Genomic DNA, 17,790 nt, shown 5'->3' with positions numbered 1-17,790 from the left:
TCAGCACTGCAGACAACAACCCGGTTATATCGACTTCTCCGCACTTACTGCCCAGCAACAACACAGCACAGAGATAACTGCGCTTCTTGGAAAACCTGGCGCCTTACATATGCGCAAAGACCGCTTTCCACCTTGTGCCGTCCCTATTCTTTGTTATATCTCCACGTGCAACCCCCGTCCAGTCTTTACACTCAATTACCGGGTAACGTTTTCGAATCCCTTCATAAAATATCCCACCCTGGAATCCGAGCCACGCAACATCTGGTGACAAAACGTTTTGCCTGGAGGGGCATCACCAAGGATGTGTGTGCCTGGGCGAGTGGTTGTCATTTATACCCACAATCGAAGGTTCATCAACACACAAAGGCAGCTTTCGGCTCGTTTACTCCACCACCTAACCGATTTTACAAGGTACGCATTGAAATTGTGGGGCCGTGGACGCCCTCAGACGGGAACATCTACGTCCTAACCTGCACAGATCACCTTACCCAATAGCCAGCTTTCCTTCTGCCTGACGTCCGTACTGAAATCACCGCAAACGCGTTGAATTTCGCGATACAGCGTACCATCAACTATAACCGATCGAGGAAGCCAGTTTGAATCGACACTATTCGATAACCTCCTGACTCTCCTAGGCGTACGACCAAGGCAGGCACGTACCCAGGGGGGGGGGGGCCGGGGGGCCCGGCCCCCCCCCCCCGAAATCAAATGGCATACCCCCCCCTCCCCACCCACGCCACCACTCCTCACACATTCCTAAAGCGCTGCCAGATCAATGTTGAGATTTGGCAGCTATTCATCGGTCAGCATTATGCTGCCTTTTTCATTCCTTTTGGATGGCGGTAGTTATCAGCATCTCTTGGGATGTGAAGGCCAGTTTTCTCATAGATTCGGCGCCCGCGCGATTAACTCGAGATGCGTTCATTTGTCAACATCCATTCAACTGTCACGCGCATAGCTGTTGCTTTTGTTAGTTCAACCTTCTTTGTTTAGGCTGATCCTGGAACCAGGAGAGGGATGCGGCTGTTAGTCAGCTGGTCTGTACTCTCGTGGAACGAGTTGCGGGCGGAGAAAACACCAATTGCGTTTAACTTTTCCTTTTGCTTCATTATTTCCTTGAATGACAGCTCGCTGCGACGCTGGCAGATGCCCGGAATCATATACACGTGATATGGGTTAGATAAGGTGGGAAATAAAATAATGTGAAACAGCGTCCATCACGAAAACCTGCAATAACCCTTAGACCCATAATCAATTAAGATGACTGTCGCCCGTTACCTCATCTGGTTTTTCCCTAATTGTATAGCACTTTTCGTGCAAAATTGGCAACTGGAAACAAAAGTCGCAAGGAGTTGAGAAATCAAGCGATATACTAAGGGAGAGAGCCAAGGCAACAATCAAACTGCAAGGAAGAGCGAATTTAACAACAAATCTAACAAATATAACCGTTGCTTATGAAAATATTTATGGATCAACATCTTTTTATATAAAAAGGAAGTAGAGAAAACGCCGCCTGAAGCGGAGAACAATTACGTGTTTTGAATGACGCTTCTACAGTTATCGGTTGAACCACCTCAAGTAGCCACTTCTCTACTGTGCTTGTGGGTGTTTTTCTATCCTTTCGCGGTAAGCGCAGTACGTCTACAATCGCAGTATCCTGCGCACTACGCGGTTGTATGGGACTGGCGGCCGCACAGCGGTACGCAACTTCCCAAATAACAACACGAGTCGTTTTCGCACTTGGAGCAGTAAACGAGGAATCCAAAAGAACTGTGATTGTTCCGCAAATATATATTTCGCTATAATTCTTCCAGAGCTAATACAAAAAATGCTACTATAGTCGGAGACAACTTAAGTCTACAGTGAAGCCTCGCCCACGCCCTCATTACAACCAGCCACTGTTCCTCCACGAGGCTGCAAATAATCCGTACTTCAAACTTTTCCTGTTACCCAAATAAGACGGTAAGCACAAAAAAGTTAAATTATTAGCGCTTAATTTTACACGTTTTCTTTCGCCTATTACAGTGGAATGACGAAAGCCTAGTTCTTTATTGAACTGAAATGCTTGCTTCGCTGCAACTATTTATTGTCAAGCTTCACTTCAGTTGGCAGTGAAGTTTCATGAGTAAACCGGCTCAGCAGTGAAAAGAACTGTACCGCAGACTTTTCAAGAGTGAAATATACTCAGACTCCGTACACTTTGTCCATGTCTGTTGCACACCTCATTGCTTCCGCCGATGGAAAGACTCTTCAAGAACAGCGGACGATCCGGAGCTATCAAGCACGACGCCATTTTGATAAGGCCGCATGGCGATGATTTTGTTTGCTTCTGTGATTAACTGGTGGAGTAATATTGCTATATGCGTGTGGTATTTGTTTGAACGAGGCGCGTAGGTGCCATCACTCCAGAAAAGAGGAGGAAGAACGAACTGGGCTCGCGCTGTGAATCTAACCGGTCAGCGCTGCAAGCGTTGTTGTAAATATAACCTCTAAATAGTTTCTCGTCTTACTGACTCGTCTTTCGCGTAAGAATATCTACAGAGGTTCTACAGCTACCTTAATTCTACACAAGAAAAGCAGGGAGATACCTATAGAGAAAGGGGTCAGAGAGGAAGACACAATTTCTCCAAAGCTATTCACTTCTTGCTTAGAAGAATTCAAACTATTAAGCTGAGAAGGCTTAGGAGTAAAGATCGACGGCGAATATCTCAGCAACCTTCGGTTTGCCGATGACATTGTTCTATTCAACAACAATGCAGACGAGTTACAACGAATCATTGGAGACCTTAACAGAGAGGGTGTAAGAGTGGGGTTGAATAATAATATGCAGAAGCTAAAGATAATGATAAATAGCCGGGCAAATGAGCAAGAGATCAGGATCGCCAGTGGGCCTCTAGAGACTGTGAAAGAGCACGCTTACCTAGGTCAATTAATCACAGGGAACCCTGATTATGAGAAGGAAATTCACAGAAGAATAAAAATGGGTTGGATCGCATACGGCAGACGTTGCCAGCTCCTGACTGGAAGCTTGTCATTATCATTGAAAGGTAAGGTGTGCAATCACTGCATTTTGCCAATGCTGACATATGGGGCAGGGAGTTGGAGACTGACAAAGATGTTTGAGAGCAAGGACCACGCAAAGAGCGATGGAACGAAGATTGCAAGGCATAACATTATGATACAGAAAGACAGTTGTTTGGATCAGAGAGCAAACGGGTATAGACGATATTCTAATTGATATCAAGAGGAAAAAATGGAGCTGGAGCCACCGACTTGATCTTCGGGAGCCTTCGGTTTGGCTCCCCGAGGTCTCAGTCCCTCAGGACTCAAAGTTCTTGTCATGTCATGGGCAGGTCATATAATGCGCTGGTTAGATAACCGTTGGACCATTAGGGTTGCAGAATGGGTACCAAGAGAACGAAAACGCAATCGAGGACGACAAAAGTCTAGGTGGAGCGATGAAATGAGGAAATTCGCGGGCGCTCGTTGGAATCGGTTGGCGCAGGACAGGGGTAATTGGAGATCGCAGGGAGAGGCCTACGTCCTGCAGTGGACTTAAAACAGGCTGATGATGATGATGATGAAGGTGGTGGGGCCCCCCCCGAAAAAAAATCCTGGGTACGTGCCTGGCACAAGGGCATATCACCCCATCGCCAATGGTCTTGTTGAACGTTTTTACCGCTACATCAAGACCTCACTAAGAGGGCAGCCTGACCCCGCTCACTGGTCCACATCAATGTCACTGGTTATGCTGAGTCTTCGGGCTACACTGAAGCAGTACCTGTGCTGTACGCCTGCCGAGATGGTTTTTGGAGCAGCACTACGCCTTCCCGGCAAGTTCTTCTGCCCTACGCTTTCATTGCCATGCTCACCAGGCTGGGAACTTCAATCTGAACACTTCTTACTCCTGAACTACGCTGCCAGCACCGTAGCCCATCGCATATTCCCAGAGCTGGTGACGACCATCTCACTTTGGACGCTGCTATATCCAACACTAACAGGTTTAGTACTGCCCTGAAACATGTTTTTTGATGCGAAACCATCAAATGTTCCACTGAACCAAAATGCCGGCGTCTGCAGCAGTGAAACGGCACCTAAATTCTCACTGGATACGGTGCGACTCCATGTGCGCGCCTCGACGAAGCAGAGTGGGTGCGGAAAGGGCAGACATGCTGCGCGTTGACGGGCCAGGTGTTGCGTGAAAGGGCAGGACATCCCCGCAACGCCACGTCAGCCTCGCTCTCGGAAGCCTTTGTTATCCGAGCAAGCTCTCGCCTGCGTTCTAACTGCGCATCGGGAATGCCCGTGAAGATATAGATATATAAAAAGTCAAATAAATTCTAAAGCAAAAACGGCGGTAGGGAGTTTCGAACCTACGGCTTCTGACCGGCTCAAAAGCCGCTCTGATTTACCCACTGGGCGAAACGTGGTCCTACGCAATCGCTTTAGGACATCATGCTACTTGGACCAAAGTTTCTATGCCAAGCCCGGCATCTCGAAAGTGGTGACGTCAAAATCACCGCGTCTTACTCTGGAGCGTCCCGATTACATGCTATGGAAGTTGGGCAAGGTGGTGTAACGTAATGGATCGAAGTTCACCGGCCTTGTAATATCTAGGAGGTGTTGGCCAAGTGCCTCAACGTACTCGCTTTCCCACGTGGAAGACCAGCTGTGCACAGCTCCAAGGACCACTCAGCGGCGCTGAAGTTGACATTATTCCTTTTGCATTCACAACTCATGAGAGATGCTTAGGTGACATCGGAGCTATCGTGAGTCACGGATCTTTTGAAAACATTTGCACATACATAACCATTTATTTCTGCAATCACCTATAGCACTGAAGCTAAGTGTCATCAATAAAAAAAATAAATGGAATCCTCCAAAGTCGTCACGAATGTTCCAGAGCTGCTGTTTCGATGTCGAATAGTGTAACGAGGTCTGCGCGCGCACTTCTATCTATCACCTTTTCGGTTTAAAAAAATACACTTTCCTAGCCTCACGCCGTATTTCAAAAAGCAGGATGGCAACAGATACGAAGTCAAGCTTCCCTAACACGATTGGAACATATATCAACGTTTCTCGCACACAGGTGACGAACGCGTAAGGTATAAGATGCTGCGATTTGAAGCGTCTCGTCTGTCAAGCGTGCGGTTTTGCATATAAAAAAGTTTCCTGAATAAACGACGAGTTGTTGGTGAGCGTTGGCATGGTCTTTCCTTGGGCGTGTTCCCTGTGCCCTTGTTAGCGCGTCATTTGTAAACATGTGCGTTCGTTTTTGTTCTCGCTGTGTATATCCATACCGACTAGCTCGAGTCAAAGTACTTGTGCTCAAACCGGAATAAAGATTAGTCCTTCCTGCGGTTCAAACAATGTTCATTACATTGTTTCACCATTATTTCCAGTTTTCCGCCGTAATAAGCATGATGCAATGAAACCTAGTAGCAAACACAGCACCGCAAGTGGGAGGGCTGCGACGAGAACGACGCCCCCTGTCCCGGTACAAGACAGAGCCTTGAACAGCTTTATTAGGCTTCGTGCGTCACGCAAGGTGACATTGATATTTGTAATTTTTTTCTAGTCTTTTCCTACTGTGCCTTAGTGACGCCTTCTTCGGAAAAAATAACGGAGTACTGTAACCGTATTCAACGGCATAAATCTAGTCAATATACTCACGCATTCTCTTTGAATTCCACGATCATGGCGTACCCCTTGATGTAACCTGAGAAGTCTTGCTCGGTGATTTCCTGGAGCTCCTTCCGCACGTCTTTTGTGGTGGTGAGCACGCGGCCGCCTTGTGATTCCACGAGTGCCCGCAGGCTTCGACTTATGTCGCTGGCCGGTGACTCACCAACCAGCACGGTGGATCCCGGAAAATGGACGCCCATATTTACTGCGATGTCGACGGTCCCGCCTTGGCTACGGTTCTGCACCAACTGACGGCTTGTTTGCCCCGCTCCCAAACTCCACGTGAACAACACCAGCAATAAGAGTGGCACAAGGCCAAACGCTACCAGGAGATCCCAGCTCCGCAAGATGCTCAGAAACCGCTTTCTGAAGAGGGCACCGAACGATCTGGCCATTGTGCGCCGTTTCGTGAATGGTTTGCAGACACCTTCGATGTCTTTTCCTGCGAGTTGGGAGCGGCATTCAGTCATTGATTTGACTGATTCATTTATTTCACGTACCGTAAGGATAATTGACACGACAGAGAGGAGTGGTTTGTACGAGACAATGTGTCGAACATTGCACAGTTCCGGCTTTTGCAGTAGTAGGTATCATAGAAAAAGAATGCAATTTATGCGCAGACGCCCACATGTACAACCTAAAATATAAAACAATGTTTATTTCTGTACTGTACAGTGTCAGCTAACACATTCAAGAACGCGTGGTGGTTTAGAGTAGTTGCAGCTGATGCGGTCGCTAATTCGACTTGTTGGATGTGAGTGGCAGGTAAGACTTAAAAAATGAACCAGCCTGGACACCGACTTTATTACCGCGATCTAGTATATGAAAGACGTACTCCGGAAGAAGGATTACCGGCCTACGTAAATCAATGGGATAGTACAACAAGAAAAAGGCTTAGACGAGATAATGCGCGGTAGTGTACGCTAAACGTATGCCCTATTACGGTGAGACTTTATTAAATAGAGATAGATACTGGTAATGCAATCGCAGGTAAATAGTATAAAACGAATGGGGTCATTCGAACCAGTTCATGTGAAACCAATACATTAATTGACTATGGAAGCTCCTATTGTATTTCGTTTTTGTCAAACTTTGGAAGCATTTTGTGAAGCAATAAAACTTGAAATTGAGTAGATTAACCTCACAAATCCTGATCACCATTCCACATCAATGAAAATGAAAACAGCTTTTTGCCAGGCATATTTTGCAACGGAGCGTACATTGGTACAAAGAAGACTGATATGATAAATTAGTGAAAATCGAATAGTAGAGTAAATACTTTTTTCCTAATTCATTTTCTGATCTATGTGTAGCTAAAGTCTGTTTACTGCATATAAAAACACTACTATGGGCTCACCATTTGGTTTACAGCCCCTAAGTAAGCGTTTTGCAGCATCAACTGTAGCATATCAAAAATGAGACGGTGTGCTTCCCGGTGTTAAACTGGCTTGAAATAAATCCCAAACCAAAGGTACAAGTAAGCAATTTGAAGAATTTCAGATAAGAGCTTTATACACTCAAAACATTTCAGCACAAACAAACAGGAAAACAAGAACATATTTCGAAATTAATTCCATTGACGGTATTGGTTACGACAAACATTCCGGTAAACTACATAAATTTTCTGAATGCAACAAAATTGTTTAATGAGGAGCACCTGTGTCCGTATGCGTGCGTCTCTAACGTCGCTTGCTAATTCAAAATTAAAGCCGTACAACTCCCCAGAAAGTGCGAAAAGCATCATCTAAGAAGCAACTGCTTTTAGGACACCGGAAATGGTTCAATTTCCCTTATATTGCCGAGTGCCCCTCGCGTTTTGAGAACAATAAGCGTTTCAGAAGCATCAAACCTCTTCGGTTGCTCTTTTAGATGTTGTATGGACTAGCTAATCGACTGCCCTTGCGTATGTTTCTACGAACGGCAAGATCTAGCCAATTCATGCACCTTTTGCTACCACCGTCACGGCCTCCTACAGCGTGCCATGTTGGTGGCTAAGGGGGCCCACTCCTTTTCGACAGAATTTTCAGCCGACATATTTTGGAAAAGATGAAAGGTTGCAGAATTTGCAGCGATGGTAGGTCACAGCCGTCTTTTAACAAGTACAGCGACGGGACGAAAGAGCGGTCGAGATAGCGCTCAGCCTGTTCTTATGGCTCGCTCTCCACCAGTGCCGCTTCGTAACGATATCATCGTCAGGTGCCCCGTCATAAGACTTGCAGACCCCGTCGGGGCAGCGCCGACAAATGATGACTGAACTACAGATTAAGCACGCTTGCCCTAAACGTGCGTGCGTCAGTTAGGAAATTCTAAACTGCATTAGAAATCGGGGAAAAGTGCTACCGAGTTTTTTAGAGCCACTATACTCAATTTCCAGTTTTAACGTCATAGATTTTACTAGGCGTAAAAAAAATTACGTTCCTCTCCTCACGCCATCTAGAAAAACCGTACAGGCAGAACTTTGCCACTGAGGATAGCGACGACGAGTGGTCTAGCATTTGTATAGTCAGGTGCGCCGAGCATTAGAAAGACAGAAACACTACAAGAAAAACATATAAAGATAATACTTTCATGTCGCGATGTTTTGTTTGCAGAAAGTAAAGCAACACACTAGATGGCACGCTATGCCTGACGGATGGCCAATTAAATGTCACGTGTCCGAAATGGATTAGTGACACCTGCCGGACCCATGTAGATTTCCTGAGAGGGTTGCCCGCTCGACGTGCTGATGGCATTGGTTGCATTTCTAATGGTAGCTTTAAAAATTGCAGATATCTTGCAGTAGGACGTCCAAGTCATGTTGCACCTGAGACCTTTTCGGCTCAAGCATAGAGGCTGCCTCCATAACCCTCTTTCCTTCATATTTCTCGAGAAACATATTTCGCAGTAGGTTCTTTGTAGAAGATTCAAAGTTATCCAGGTTCCATGACCATCGTACACCGTAGTTAGTCTGCCTCCTCTTATTCTTGGCTTTGAAACCTTCAATTAGCTGGAGATCACACTTTCGCCGGCCAGAGTGTTTTGATAAATGGAACGAGCTGCTGGCGTTGCCTTCTGTGCGCATGCGTGCCCATGGTATAAAGCCTCCCTGCTTGGGTACTGTGCCCACCGCGCACATTGCAGGGTATGCGCTATGGATAGGTTGCAAGTGCTTGCATGCAGTGGCATTATTAGCCCACCTCCCCTAGTTCGATGCTGATGCTTCTTTCTAGCCTCGATCCATTTGCTTCGAGTGTACTTCACAGTTGCATATCCTAGCGATAAAACGGAGATCCCGCACTCCTATAGTTGACAATCAAAATCAGTTTTACGCCTTAAATAGAAGCCTATGCAATCGCGCCATTGTTCATTGACTGTGAGATGCTGAATTCACATTCTGCAGTGCCAGCGCGGCAAAAATGGCAACGGTTGGGAGGCCGTGTTTAGGGAAGTTTTCCTTGTGTTATCCTAGAGTGCGGGCGCTGTGATTCGGGCCATGTGTGATAAAATTACAGACAGAGAGTTGTGCGAGTTGTAGAACTGAAACCGAAAGTTACCGAAACCGAAAGTGAAACCGAAAACTGAATTCCGTATCGTTAGCCGATAAGAATAATGAAAGATATAGAAGGGTGGTGAACCACAGCCGTTTCAACATGGAAACTGTGAGATCGCTTTGCACTGCCAGTAATTGGCAATGTGTTGGATCACATAGATAGAATAAACTTGTTTACCGGGTTGGACATGGCGCTTGATAAATTTTACATTCCTATGGTTGAGCCGAGCATGCAGAAGCAAGTATTCAACACGCTACATGAATACTTTGAACCAAATCACCTGGTATTTGCTTTAAATATTGATCTACCTGCTTGCCGAAACATGATTGCCAACGTACTTCACCACTTCAGTGCAGCGTGGTAACTTGATTTAGACAATTTACTTGTTCTGCCCCAAGATTTGGGGTCCACGCGACAACACCAAAACATGAATTCCATCTCCAAGACAAGATTGGCACTGTCTCTCCTAATGTAAACTTGAAAAAAAAATGAGGTGGTGTATCGTAATTTCTGCTCACGAGTAACGCAAAACGGGTATTTGAAAGTTAGCAGCACTCACAAAACTGCCAGTTCAAACTAATCTAAATAGGTTGCGGAATGTTCTTAGGCCGGTGAGCTTCTTCAGGTCACTTATGCCGGGCTATGTCATATTACTAACCCCTTAACCATCTTCTCAAGGCTCAAACAAACTCGAAGTCGTGAGAATATGCCCACCATGCTTTACACTAGCAGAAAAGCAAACTTTTGTCACAGCCCATTTCAGAGTTCTTCGACCCAAAGCATGAGACTGAAGTCAATACTGATGCGAGTAGTAAAAGAACAGCTCGTATGCTCGTATGGAAGAACGATACAAATCCGCCGCATCTAGTGTACTACGTAAATCGAAGAGCCAGTGAAGCAGAACAGACGTAAATTTGAGTTAGCTTATACGTGGGCCAGTTGCGTGGGCCGTGGGGAGGATGCGACAGTTTCTGTTTTGGTTGGGGTTCACCGGAGTGCAAAGTTGCGTTGTTACAGTTCCCTTGGGCGCTAGTAGGAAATTTGAGAAACCATTAGTTGCGGGGAGGTCTGAGCAACTAAACAGCGTGTCGACACTATCAAGCAACAATGAGGCACATAAGTGGCTCATGGGGACGTGCCGAGTTGTGTGACAGTCGAAGCGCATAAAGAGACTTCTCCAAAAAAGTTTGAACGGCCGAGACACACTGACTTGTGCAGTATCCTAGTCGATCCATCATAATCATCATCACCATCAGTCTATTTTCATAGTAACTGCAGGACGAAAGCATTTCTCAGTGATCTTTAATTACACCTATCTTGCGCTAGCCGACTCCCACTTGTGCCTGCAAGATTCCTAATTGGAACACCCCACCTCACTTTCTCCCGTGGTCTGCACTAGGCCAAAAGAAAAAAAGCGGCCGTTACCCAGATGTTAGACTTTCAACTGCGCCAGAGGATTGCTATTCTGTGAAAGCCACTAGCCAAATGATAAGCAACGAAACATGGCGCAGACTTCAAGCTAAAAAATTCACTCTACTGTAAATATCAGGATGGTGGGACAAAAAGAGGACTGTCTGCACTGATAGGGAGCATGAGAATAGAGAAAGTTGAGAAAGTTGAAAATCAAGAGCATGAGAAAGTTAACCGCAGTAAGGCACCATGACTTTGGGAGACGTTTTGCTTAAGGTGAGTTTGTCGTACTCATCAGACATAAGTTGCGGTTAACAAAAATGACCGCCTATGTAGAACAGCATGTACGGCAGTATTTAGGATGTCATTCCTCAAGGCTCGAGGCGGCAAGGCTGAGAGATATCACCACCAAACTGTACCAGAGCAGATACGATTTCGGATCGTTAAGTTGGACCAATTAGGGCCATTCGCCATGAGCTGCGTCAGGAACGGAGTGTTCTTAACCCTCATTCACGACCTGACCAAGTTGATACGTTTGCGTATCACTTGGTCGCACAGAGGCTAAGTATGTGGTAAAGTTCCTGGAGGCATTTATTTGCGTGTAAGGAGATTCTCTCAGAATAATCTCTGGCAGCTGTTCATGCTTCATTTCTTAACTTTTTGAAGAGTTTCGGGTTTCGCGTGGACTAAGGAGCGCATTCGCAGCAATACCGCAACCACATGCAAATAGGCAGGTAGGAAACAATAGCAGAATTTGATACCTCTGACATCGAGGGCCATGGAATACACGACCCATCGGAATTGGGATGCTCACTTGCACAAGGCTCAGTTGAGCCATGCTTCGTATATGTGCCAAAAGATAGTCGGCTAGCCGACCTAAGTAGTCCCCTGAAATATGAGCCGGTAAACTTGCAACGACTGCGAGGACAAGCTAGGAAAGCTACCCGACAAGTACAATGTAAGGCTAGAAACCAGTACAGATTCAACGAACGCCCGTGTTAAGCAGCAACTGAACTAACGCGGAATGATGCTTTCCGAACTACCACTCAGTAACTGTTTCCATGGTGACAGTTGCTGATCTATTAGTGCTAAGAGGGCACTTGTCGCCATTGAATTGACAGTTCTCGTAACCTCATGCTTGACAGGTGAATCATAGTTCCCGTGTGATGGGTGTTGCTGTCTTTATTTCATGTGGTGCAAAATGCTGGAAGATGGTGTTCGGAGCAGTATATTCACTTGAGCCATTATGCGCTGCGGCAGTTTCATGCGAGGTCAATCAGCATCATATTTCGTCGGTCGGCAATACGACGTGGCAGTTGTTTAATTTCTAATCTGGCGGATCACACATCGTTCGTAGATGTTTGCTGAAGATCCTGCGTCCAAAGCTGAAGCTGGTGGTAGCTTCCATGGTAGAGACGGCTGGCTACGTACGTGTCCCCAGGGTTTGTTTACCAGTAAGGACTTTGAATGATAACTCTGGCTCTCTTTTCGGCTAATTGCTTCTGTACTCTTTACCACATGACTTCGTTACAGGAAACCTTCGTAAAGTTGATCATACATCTTTATATGTTTCATGATGTAGTGCCTGATTGATCGATAAGCCTGTTGTATTGAGACGAATAAACTGAATGCTATCGGCAAAAGTTATACTTGAAAACAAAAATAATTTCATACCTTCTACCTCATGTTCTCGTTCTTTCCCACCTGGGGCCCAGTCCAAGTTTATCCTGTAAAAAAAAAACCGGACAACTATGCTGTGCAAATTCCACTGGGCTAGATCTGCACATTCATAAAATGGAGCCTTTCGATCCTTTTGAAGGAGTTACTTGTCTCGTTTTCCGAATCTGTAATTGCGTCGCTTGCGTGGTCGAAAACGAAAGAAAAACGCCACATTTTACACTTTATAATAGGCTCCCCGCGCTTATGATGCTCGGTGAAGGTGACTATGAAATGTGGAAGAACTTCCAGGTAATCCGCACAGAACTATATTATACTTGTCTGCTAAAGGGGGAGAGCCACAATACTCGCTTTCTTGATATTCACAATCATATTAAACGTGTGATGACTTGCAATACTGTTATGAGCCAGTTGTCCTGCGGATGTAGAAGAAGCTAAAGTGTAGGGCCTATACTTTAGCTTCTGAGACCACATGAGATCACTAGTTTTCACCCCCTTTCCTCTTATACGCTCGCAGCCCTACTTTACCCATGGACCCCCTGGTTCCTTTTTATGGTTACCCTCCGAGTGAGTGTGCTCTAGAGACTATTGCCCATACCGACGATGCACGTCAACTTGCAAGGAATCGATTTTCTGCGTCCCCGAAAATACACCGGCAGTCTCGCTGCAACAGCCACCACAGTCCCACCCACTTTTGTTTCTGGATTGCTCTTCTTCCTGTGGCCCCAGCAGCACGTGCCTGACAATCCCTAAAACCTGCTCATTTCGTGTGAGCCGCCATCCAAGTGACCGTTCTTACGAAATCGCTCCACTGCCGCCTTTATCACCGCCTGCTTGTCCCCGCATGGACATTCCACACGTTGTCCGTCCTGCGCTTTATCATGCCCAGGAGACTCCTCAATACCTTTCCTGCACGTTTTTTTCATGTACCCCCCGTTCACCTACACCGAGTCGGTGCTTTTGCTGCCGAAGAGTATGAGTGTTATGAGGGTTATGAGCCAGTTTTCCTGTGGATGAAGAAGATGCTGAAGCATAGAGCGTACAAGAGGAAGACGAAGCAAGAATTATCGACAGCCATCTCTGCTGTTGCTGCCCTACTTTTATCGTCCTTGTATATTCTGTAAATAAACCATCTCATCTGCACATCTCCCTATAGCAGTATCATTGTCCATTAAAACATGGCTTTCAGTCGCAGAGCTCTCATTATCAAAGAGCTCAAATGTTCAGCTGTTTAAACACCACGAGTGCCTACTGATAATAGGAACCTCAACGTGTAATTACTACGCCATATCTTAAGCTCAACATCTCTTGAAACTAACAGAAGACACCGAAGCTTCCACGTACCCAGTGACCTTCCTCAGTTGATATTCCGAACTACTTGACATGATAATATTATTGCTAAATTGATGAATTAGTGCATGCTTGTCGTTTTGACTGCCATTGTATTTTCTTTCTTTTCTATATTATTTTTTGTTTCCGCCCTACTATTGGCTAGGCTGATTATTTCTAACGACAAGGTGCAGTTCTGTGCACGTGTACTTCGCGTGATCGTCTTTGTTTTCTGTAAAGAATCATGCGACTCACTGCGGCTCAAGTCAAAGGAGCCCTGTCAAGCTGCTCTGCAGCAACTTCTTATTTCACTCCTGTTGTAGAGCCAAACATAAAATAAAGTTGTCGTGTAATAACCATGCCTACCTAAAACATTGCCGCAATAATGCATTGCAATGCAGTGAAACCTACTTCAGGTAAACGTCCTTCATCGAGGCAACGGTCACACCGATGCTTGCAATGCCAAGTCGTTGAAGAGAACTTTCCAGTGCCCTGAACATTGCAGGAAATCCCTCGTTGTCCAAAGTGCCCAGTGCGATGGACACCTCTTCCTGCTTGTCGTCATCGACGATTGCTTCAGGCACAGCATGGCGGACGATGTTCATGACGTCATTGAGTTTGAAAGCATTCGCCACCTTGGAGAACGTCAGCTTGTATCCGCCGCCTGCGTGAAATACAAAACACAATCAGGGACAAGTAGTCGTTACACGGCTCCTATACACGAATATGGTTTCAACTGTGAAATTGGCCCAGCATAGCTGCCGCGCTTACTCTACTGACCAGACGTTGATGATGTCACTTCCTGATGTCACTAGGAGATCTTTGACGAAGCTCTTCTATGTAAATAGGTGCATTTAGGATTGAATGAATTGGCCGTCCGACACAAAGTAGGTGTGACACGCATAGCTTGCACGAGTATTAGTTCCAGCAAGGATATCAAGATATGCATGGCTATCCTTTTAAGGATGATAAATACATCAAAAATGTTTATTTCTTACCTAAAGGCGCAACATGCACCAAGAATAAGCAAAATCAACTAAAAGAAGAACTAGTTGGCGTGAATATCTAGCAATAGAAGGGCACGCCAGGCTAATTCACTGAACTGGGCTTTACGCCAAGCCACCTAGGGCTTTTTGGAACTTGTACAGGTAACTATTATCCTATTATCATACGTGATTCACACAGGTACTATTGCGCTCAGTATGAGCTACACTGCAAAAGCACGTGGTAAAAGCACGTGGTAAAGTACCAGCATCTGTATTTGCCGTGCATTACATGTGTGATGCCACTGCAGCCGGAGATCTTGCATAGGTATATCTACTCTGACCGTAGTTTCAAAAGAAAACGAGTGTTTGTTTGTGTTTGTTTATTTGTTTGTTTGTTTGTTTGTTTGTTTGTTTGTTTGTTTGTTTGTTTGTTTGTTTGTTTGTTTGTTTGTTTGCTTGTTTGTTTGTTCGTTTGTTTGTTCTCTGTCGCTAGGTCATATCCACTATGAAGTATTTGCCAATATACGGACGAAATTGGAAGGCGATTATCTGAGAATACTATGGCGTGGCGAACTTCGTCTTCTTTGTCCCGTGTTTCTGCTTTTAATCAAGAAATGATGCTTGATGCATATCATCCAGTGTTTGCCGAAAATATTTAGCCAAAACTTCGGTCTTAATACCGAAGCTCAGCAAGAAAAACGTTCAAGTCTATCACTTGTCAACGCTCATTCATAAAGGCTTGAGGAAAGTAGTCTAAATTGTAAAAAAATGACCTTCTGCCTGACGCTTGGGAGAGTTTGTGGCACGAGGGACATTCTTCGATGTCCAGGTCATGAACTGCACGTAATGTATACAGGTGATTCAATTCTGGAACCCGCAAATACATTTGTTCCCTCAGCGACGCAGCAAGCCCTCTCGCCCTAAGCGCGCGCAGCACGCCGCCGCGCTCTCTGCCACCTATGACCACCCTATCCACAACTGGCCTTCGTCATCGCTTCTCCCCTCCACCTTTTTTAGAACATGTGAGAACCATAGAGTTCCATTCTACTATTACTGAGGGGAACTCTGGCGCTGGTGTTTACAGAGAGAGAGAGATGCAGATGAGAGAAAAGCAGGGAGGTTAACCAGAGTTAAAGCCTCAAGCTTGCTACCCTGCACTAGGGGAAGGTAGACGGAAGTAAAGACGGAGCGAAGAGCGGGCACAAAACGCTCCTGGTTCCGACAGGTGCTGTACGAGGAGTAGCTCATACAGCATGGTAATGATGGGCAGACCTGAGCTTCGGCCATGAGGGCTCCCTTGCGCATGCGTAGGCTAAGAAAAACATAATTTTCCTTTACTAGGTGTGATTGTCGTTTGTTTTTCTTTTTTGATATTGACACGTGTACTTATCTTTATCGGGCAACCACGTTTCGCCGCTTAACAACTGTAATCGCACAGCGAGGGACGCGCCTGCATGTATCCGACGTTTCTGGAAAGTTATCGACGCTTCTATCCGCGTGTCTGTTGTCGCCGAACCTTGTGTTATCAGATTTCATCGCGTGACACGAATGGTGTAGAACTTTGTGGAAGACACGCGGGTCCCATCAGTTAATCTGGAACATTCGACGACTGATCTATAAAAGCCGACGCGCTTGACCCGCTGATCAGTTTTCCGACGATCGCCGACCGTGTTCGCCGCTATCGTTGTGCTATAAGTGTAGCGTGTTTTTGTGGGCACAGGTTCGCCCAATAAAAGCTAGTTTTGTATTCCACCGTATTGCTTCTTTCTTCACCGTCACTACCACGTGACAATATAGCTACTCTGGAACTCGGGTAGCCTGGCCCGCGTCTCGTTCGCATCGGGCGCATGCAAGCAGCCCATTCAGCCCGAATTTCGCGTTCTACGGGGCTATGGCTCGCTTTATGTTCGTTTCAACGTGTTTAGAAGCTTTCAGATGTGGACTCGCGGTGAGCCAGGCCTTGATGGCATTTGCTGCTAACCTTCCGGTGTTGCAGCTACATCTTTAGAAACCGCTGTTTTATGCCTCGAAGCACAGAAGTAACTGTAACACCAATGCATTTCGACGCACACATTGAAAATTAATATCTCGCAACCATAGTGCCGCCCAGAGAATTTCTTCTAAGTGTGTACGCCTTGCGAACTAAGTGGTTATAATTCGTGCATTGAAACATGTCGCGTAAAGTAATTCATTAGAAATTCATTACCGTAATTACGTTTATTATTGAACATTTTCATTTAATGGCCGCCTTATCAAGCAATTTAGATCAAGGGTTAGTATCGTGCCATCTACAATAGGCAATATTTAAAAATTTTGGTGCAGCTTAAAAGGCACCCTGTTCATGATGTCGCAATAAAAAAACACCTTGCTGTGCATAAGGCATCGTGATGTCATGCAGTTTTAAATAGCATAGCCTCACGCTTTGTCTTCTTCTTGGTGTGAGGTTATTTATAATGGCAATAGTCAGATAAATAAAAGGCTTAATAAGGGCGCCTCGGCAACGGGAATCTGTATTATTCTTCATTGTGCACGAACCATATTTGGTAAATTACCCAGCAATGCATGACAGTATACCCATGTAAATTATTTCAGGATACGTTTATGGCCCCACTGATAAGCATAAATGTTCGCAGGGAAACGCCGCCCCCTGATAAGCTTAAAATCAATTTTTGAAATAAGGAGCGTCGGCGCATTAACAGATAACTTTAAGGTCGCGAATGGAATCGTAAGTCCATGACACCATATTTCATTTCAATTCATTTATCAACCCGCACCCTTGAAGGCCTGAAAGCCCCACTAAACGATCTCGATGCCTCATTGTCCGTCATAAATATGCGTCATTTATGCAACAGAGAAAAAATGAAGCTAAAGGCACACGCATTAATTCTGGAAATAAATAGTATGGGATGCTTCGCTAAGGATCGAGATCGAAAATCAAACATCGAATATAGGATAGCAGTTATCATGGCGTTTCATAATTCGTTGTACTTTGTCTCTACATGGCCCCGCAAAAATCCATCATTACGTTATCTTACACATAAGTATTTGGAGGAACAAACCCCTGTAATCATCTAATCTCTGTCAGGACATGACAACACTCAACCACGAGGGCGTTCTTATGAAAAACAAATGACAAAGCGAACGCAGAGTGTACCTCCAACGCAAAGCGACCC

The 17,790-nt window shown here is 45.4% G+C and overlaps 1 protein-coding gene across 6 annotated transcripts in view; it reads right to left on the bottom strand.

Moving 5' to 3' along the window:
* Nucleotides 1-17,790, bottom strand: part of LOC139049594 (phospholipid-transporting ATPase ABCA3-like) — a 259,493-nt gene that overhangs the window by 122,311 nt on the left and 119,392 nt on the right. For all 6 annotated transcript variants that reach the window (XM_070525163.1, XM_070525161.1, XM_070525159.1 and 3 more), the window contains 3 exons: nt 14,043-14,295; nt 12,300-12,352; nt 5,674-6,127 (listed from right to left, as the gene is read on the bottom strand). In XM_070525163.1, coding sequence (XP_070381264.1) covers nt 5,674-6,127; nt 12,300-12,352; nt 14,043-14,295 — 760 coding nt within the window. The remainder of the gene's footprint in view (nt 1-5,673; nt 6,128-12,299; nt 12,353-14,042; nt 14,296-17,790) is intronic.

Source organism: Dermacentor albipictus, chromosome 9, assembly GCF_038994185.2.
Source record: "Dermacentor albipictus isolate Rhodes 1998 colony chromosome 9, USDA_Dalb.pri_finalv2, whole genome shotgun sequence".
NCBI lineage: Eukaryota > Metazoa > Arthropoda > Arachnida > Ixodida > Ixodidae > Dermacentor > Dermacentor albipictus.
This window is presented reverse-complemented; position numbering and strand designations above follow the sequence as displayed.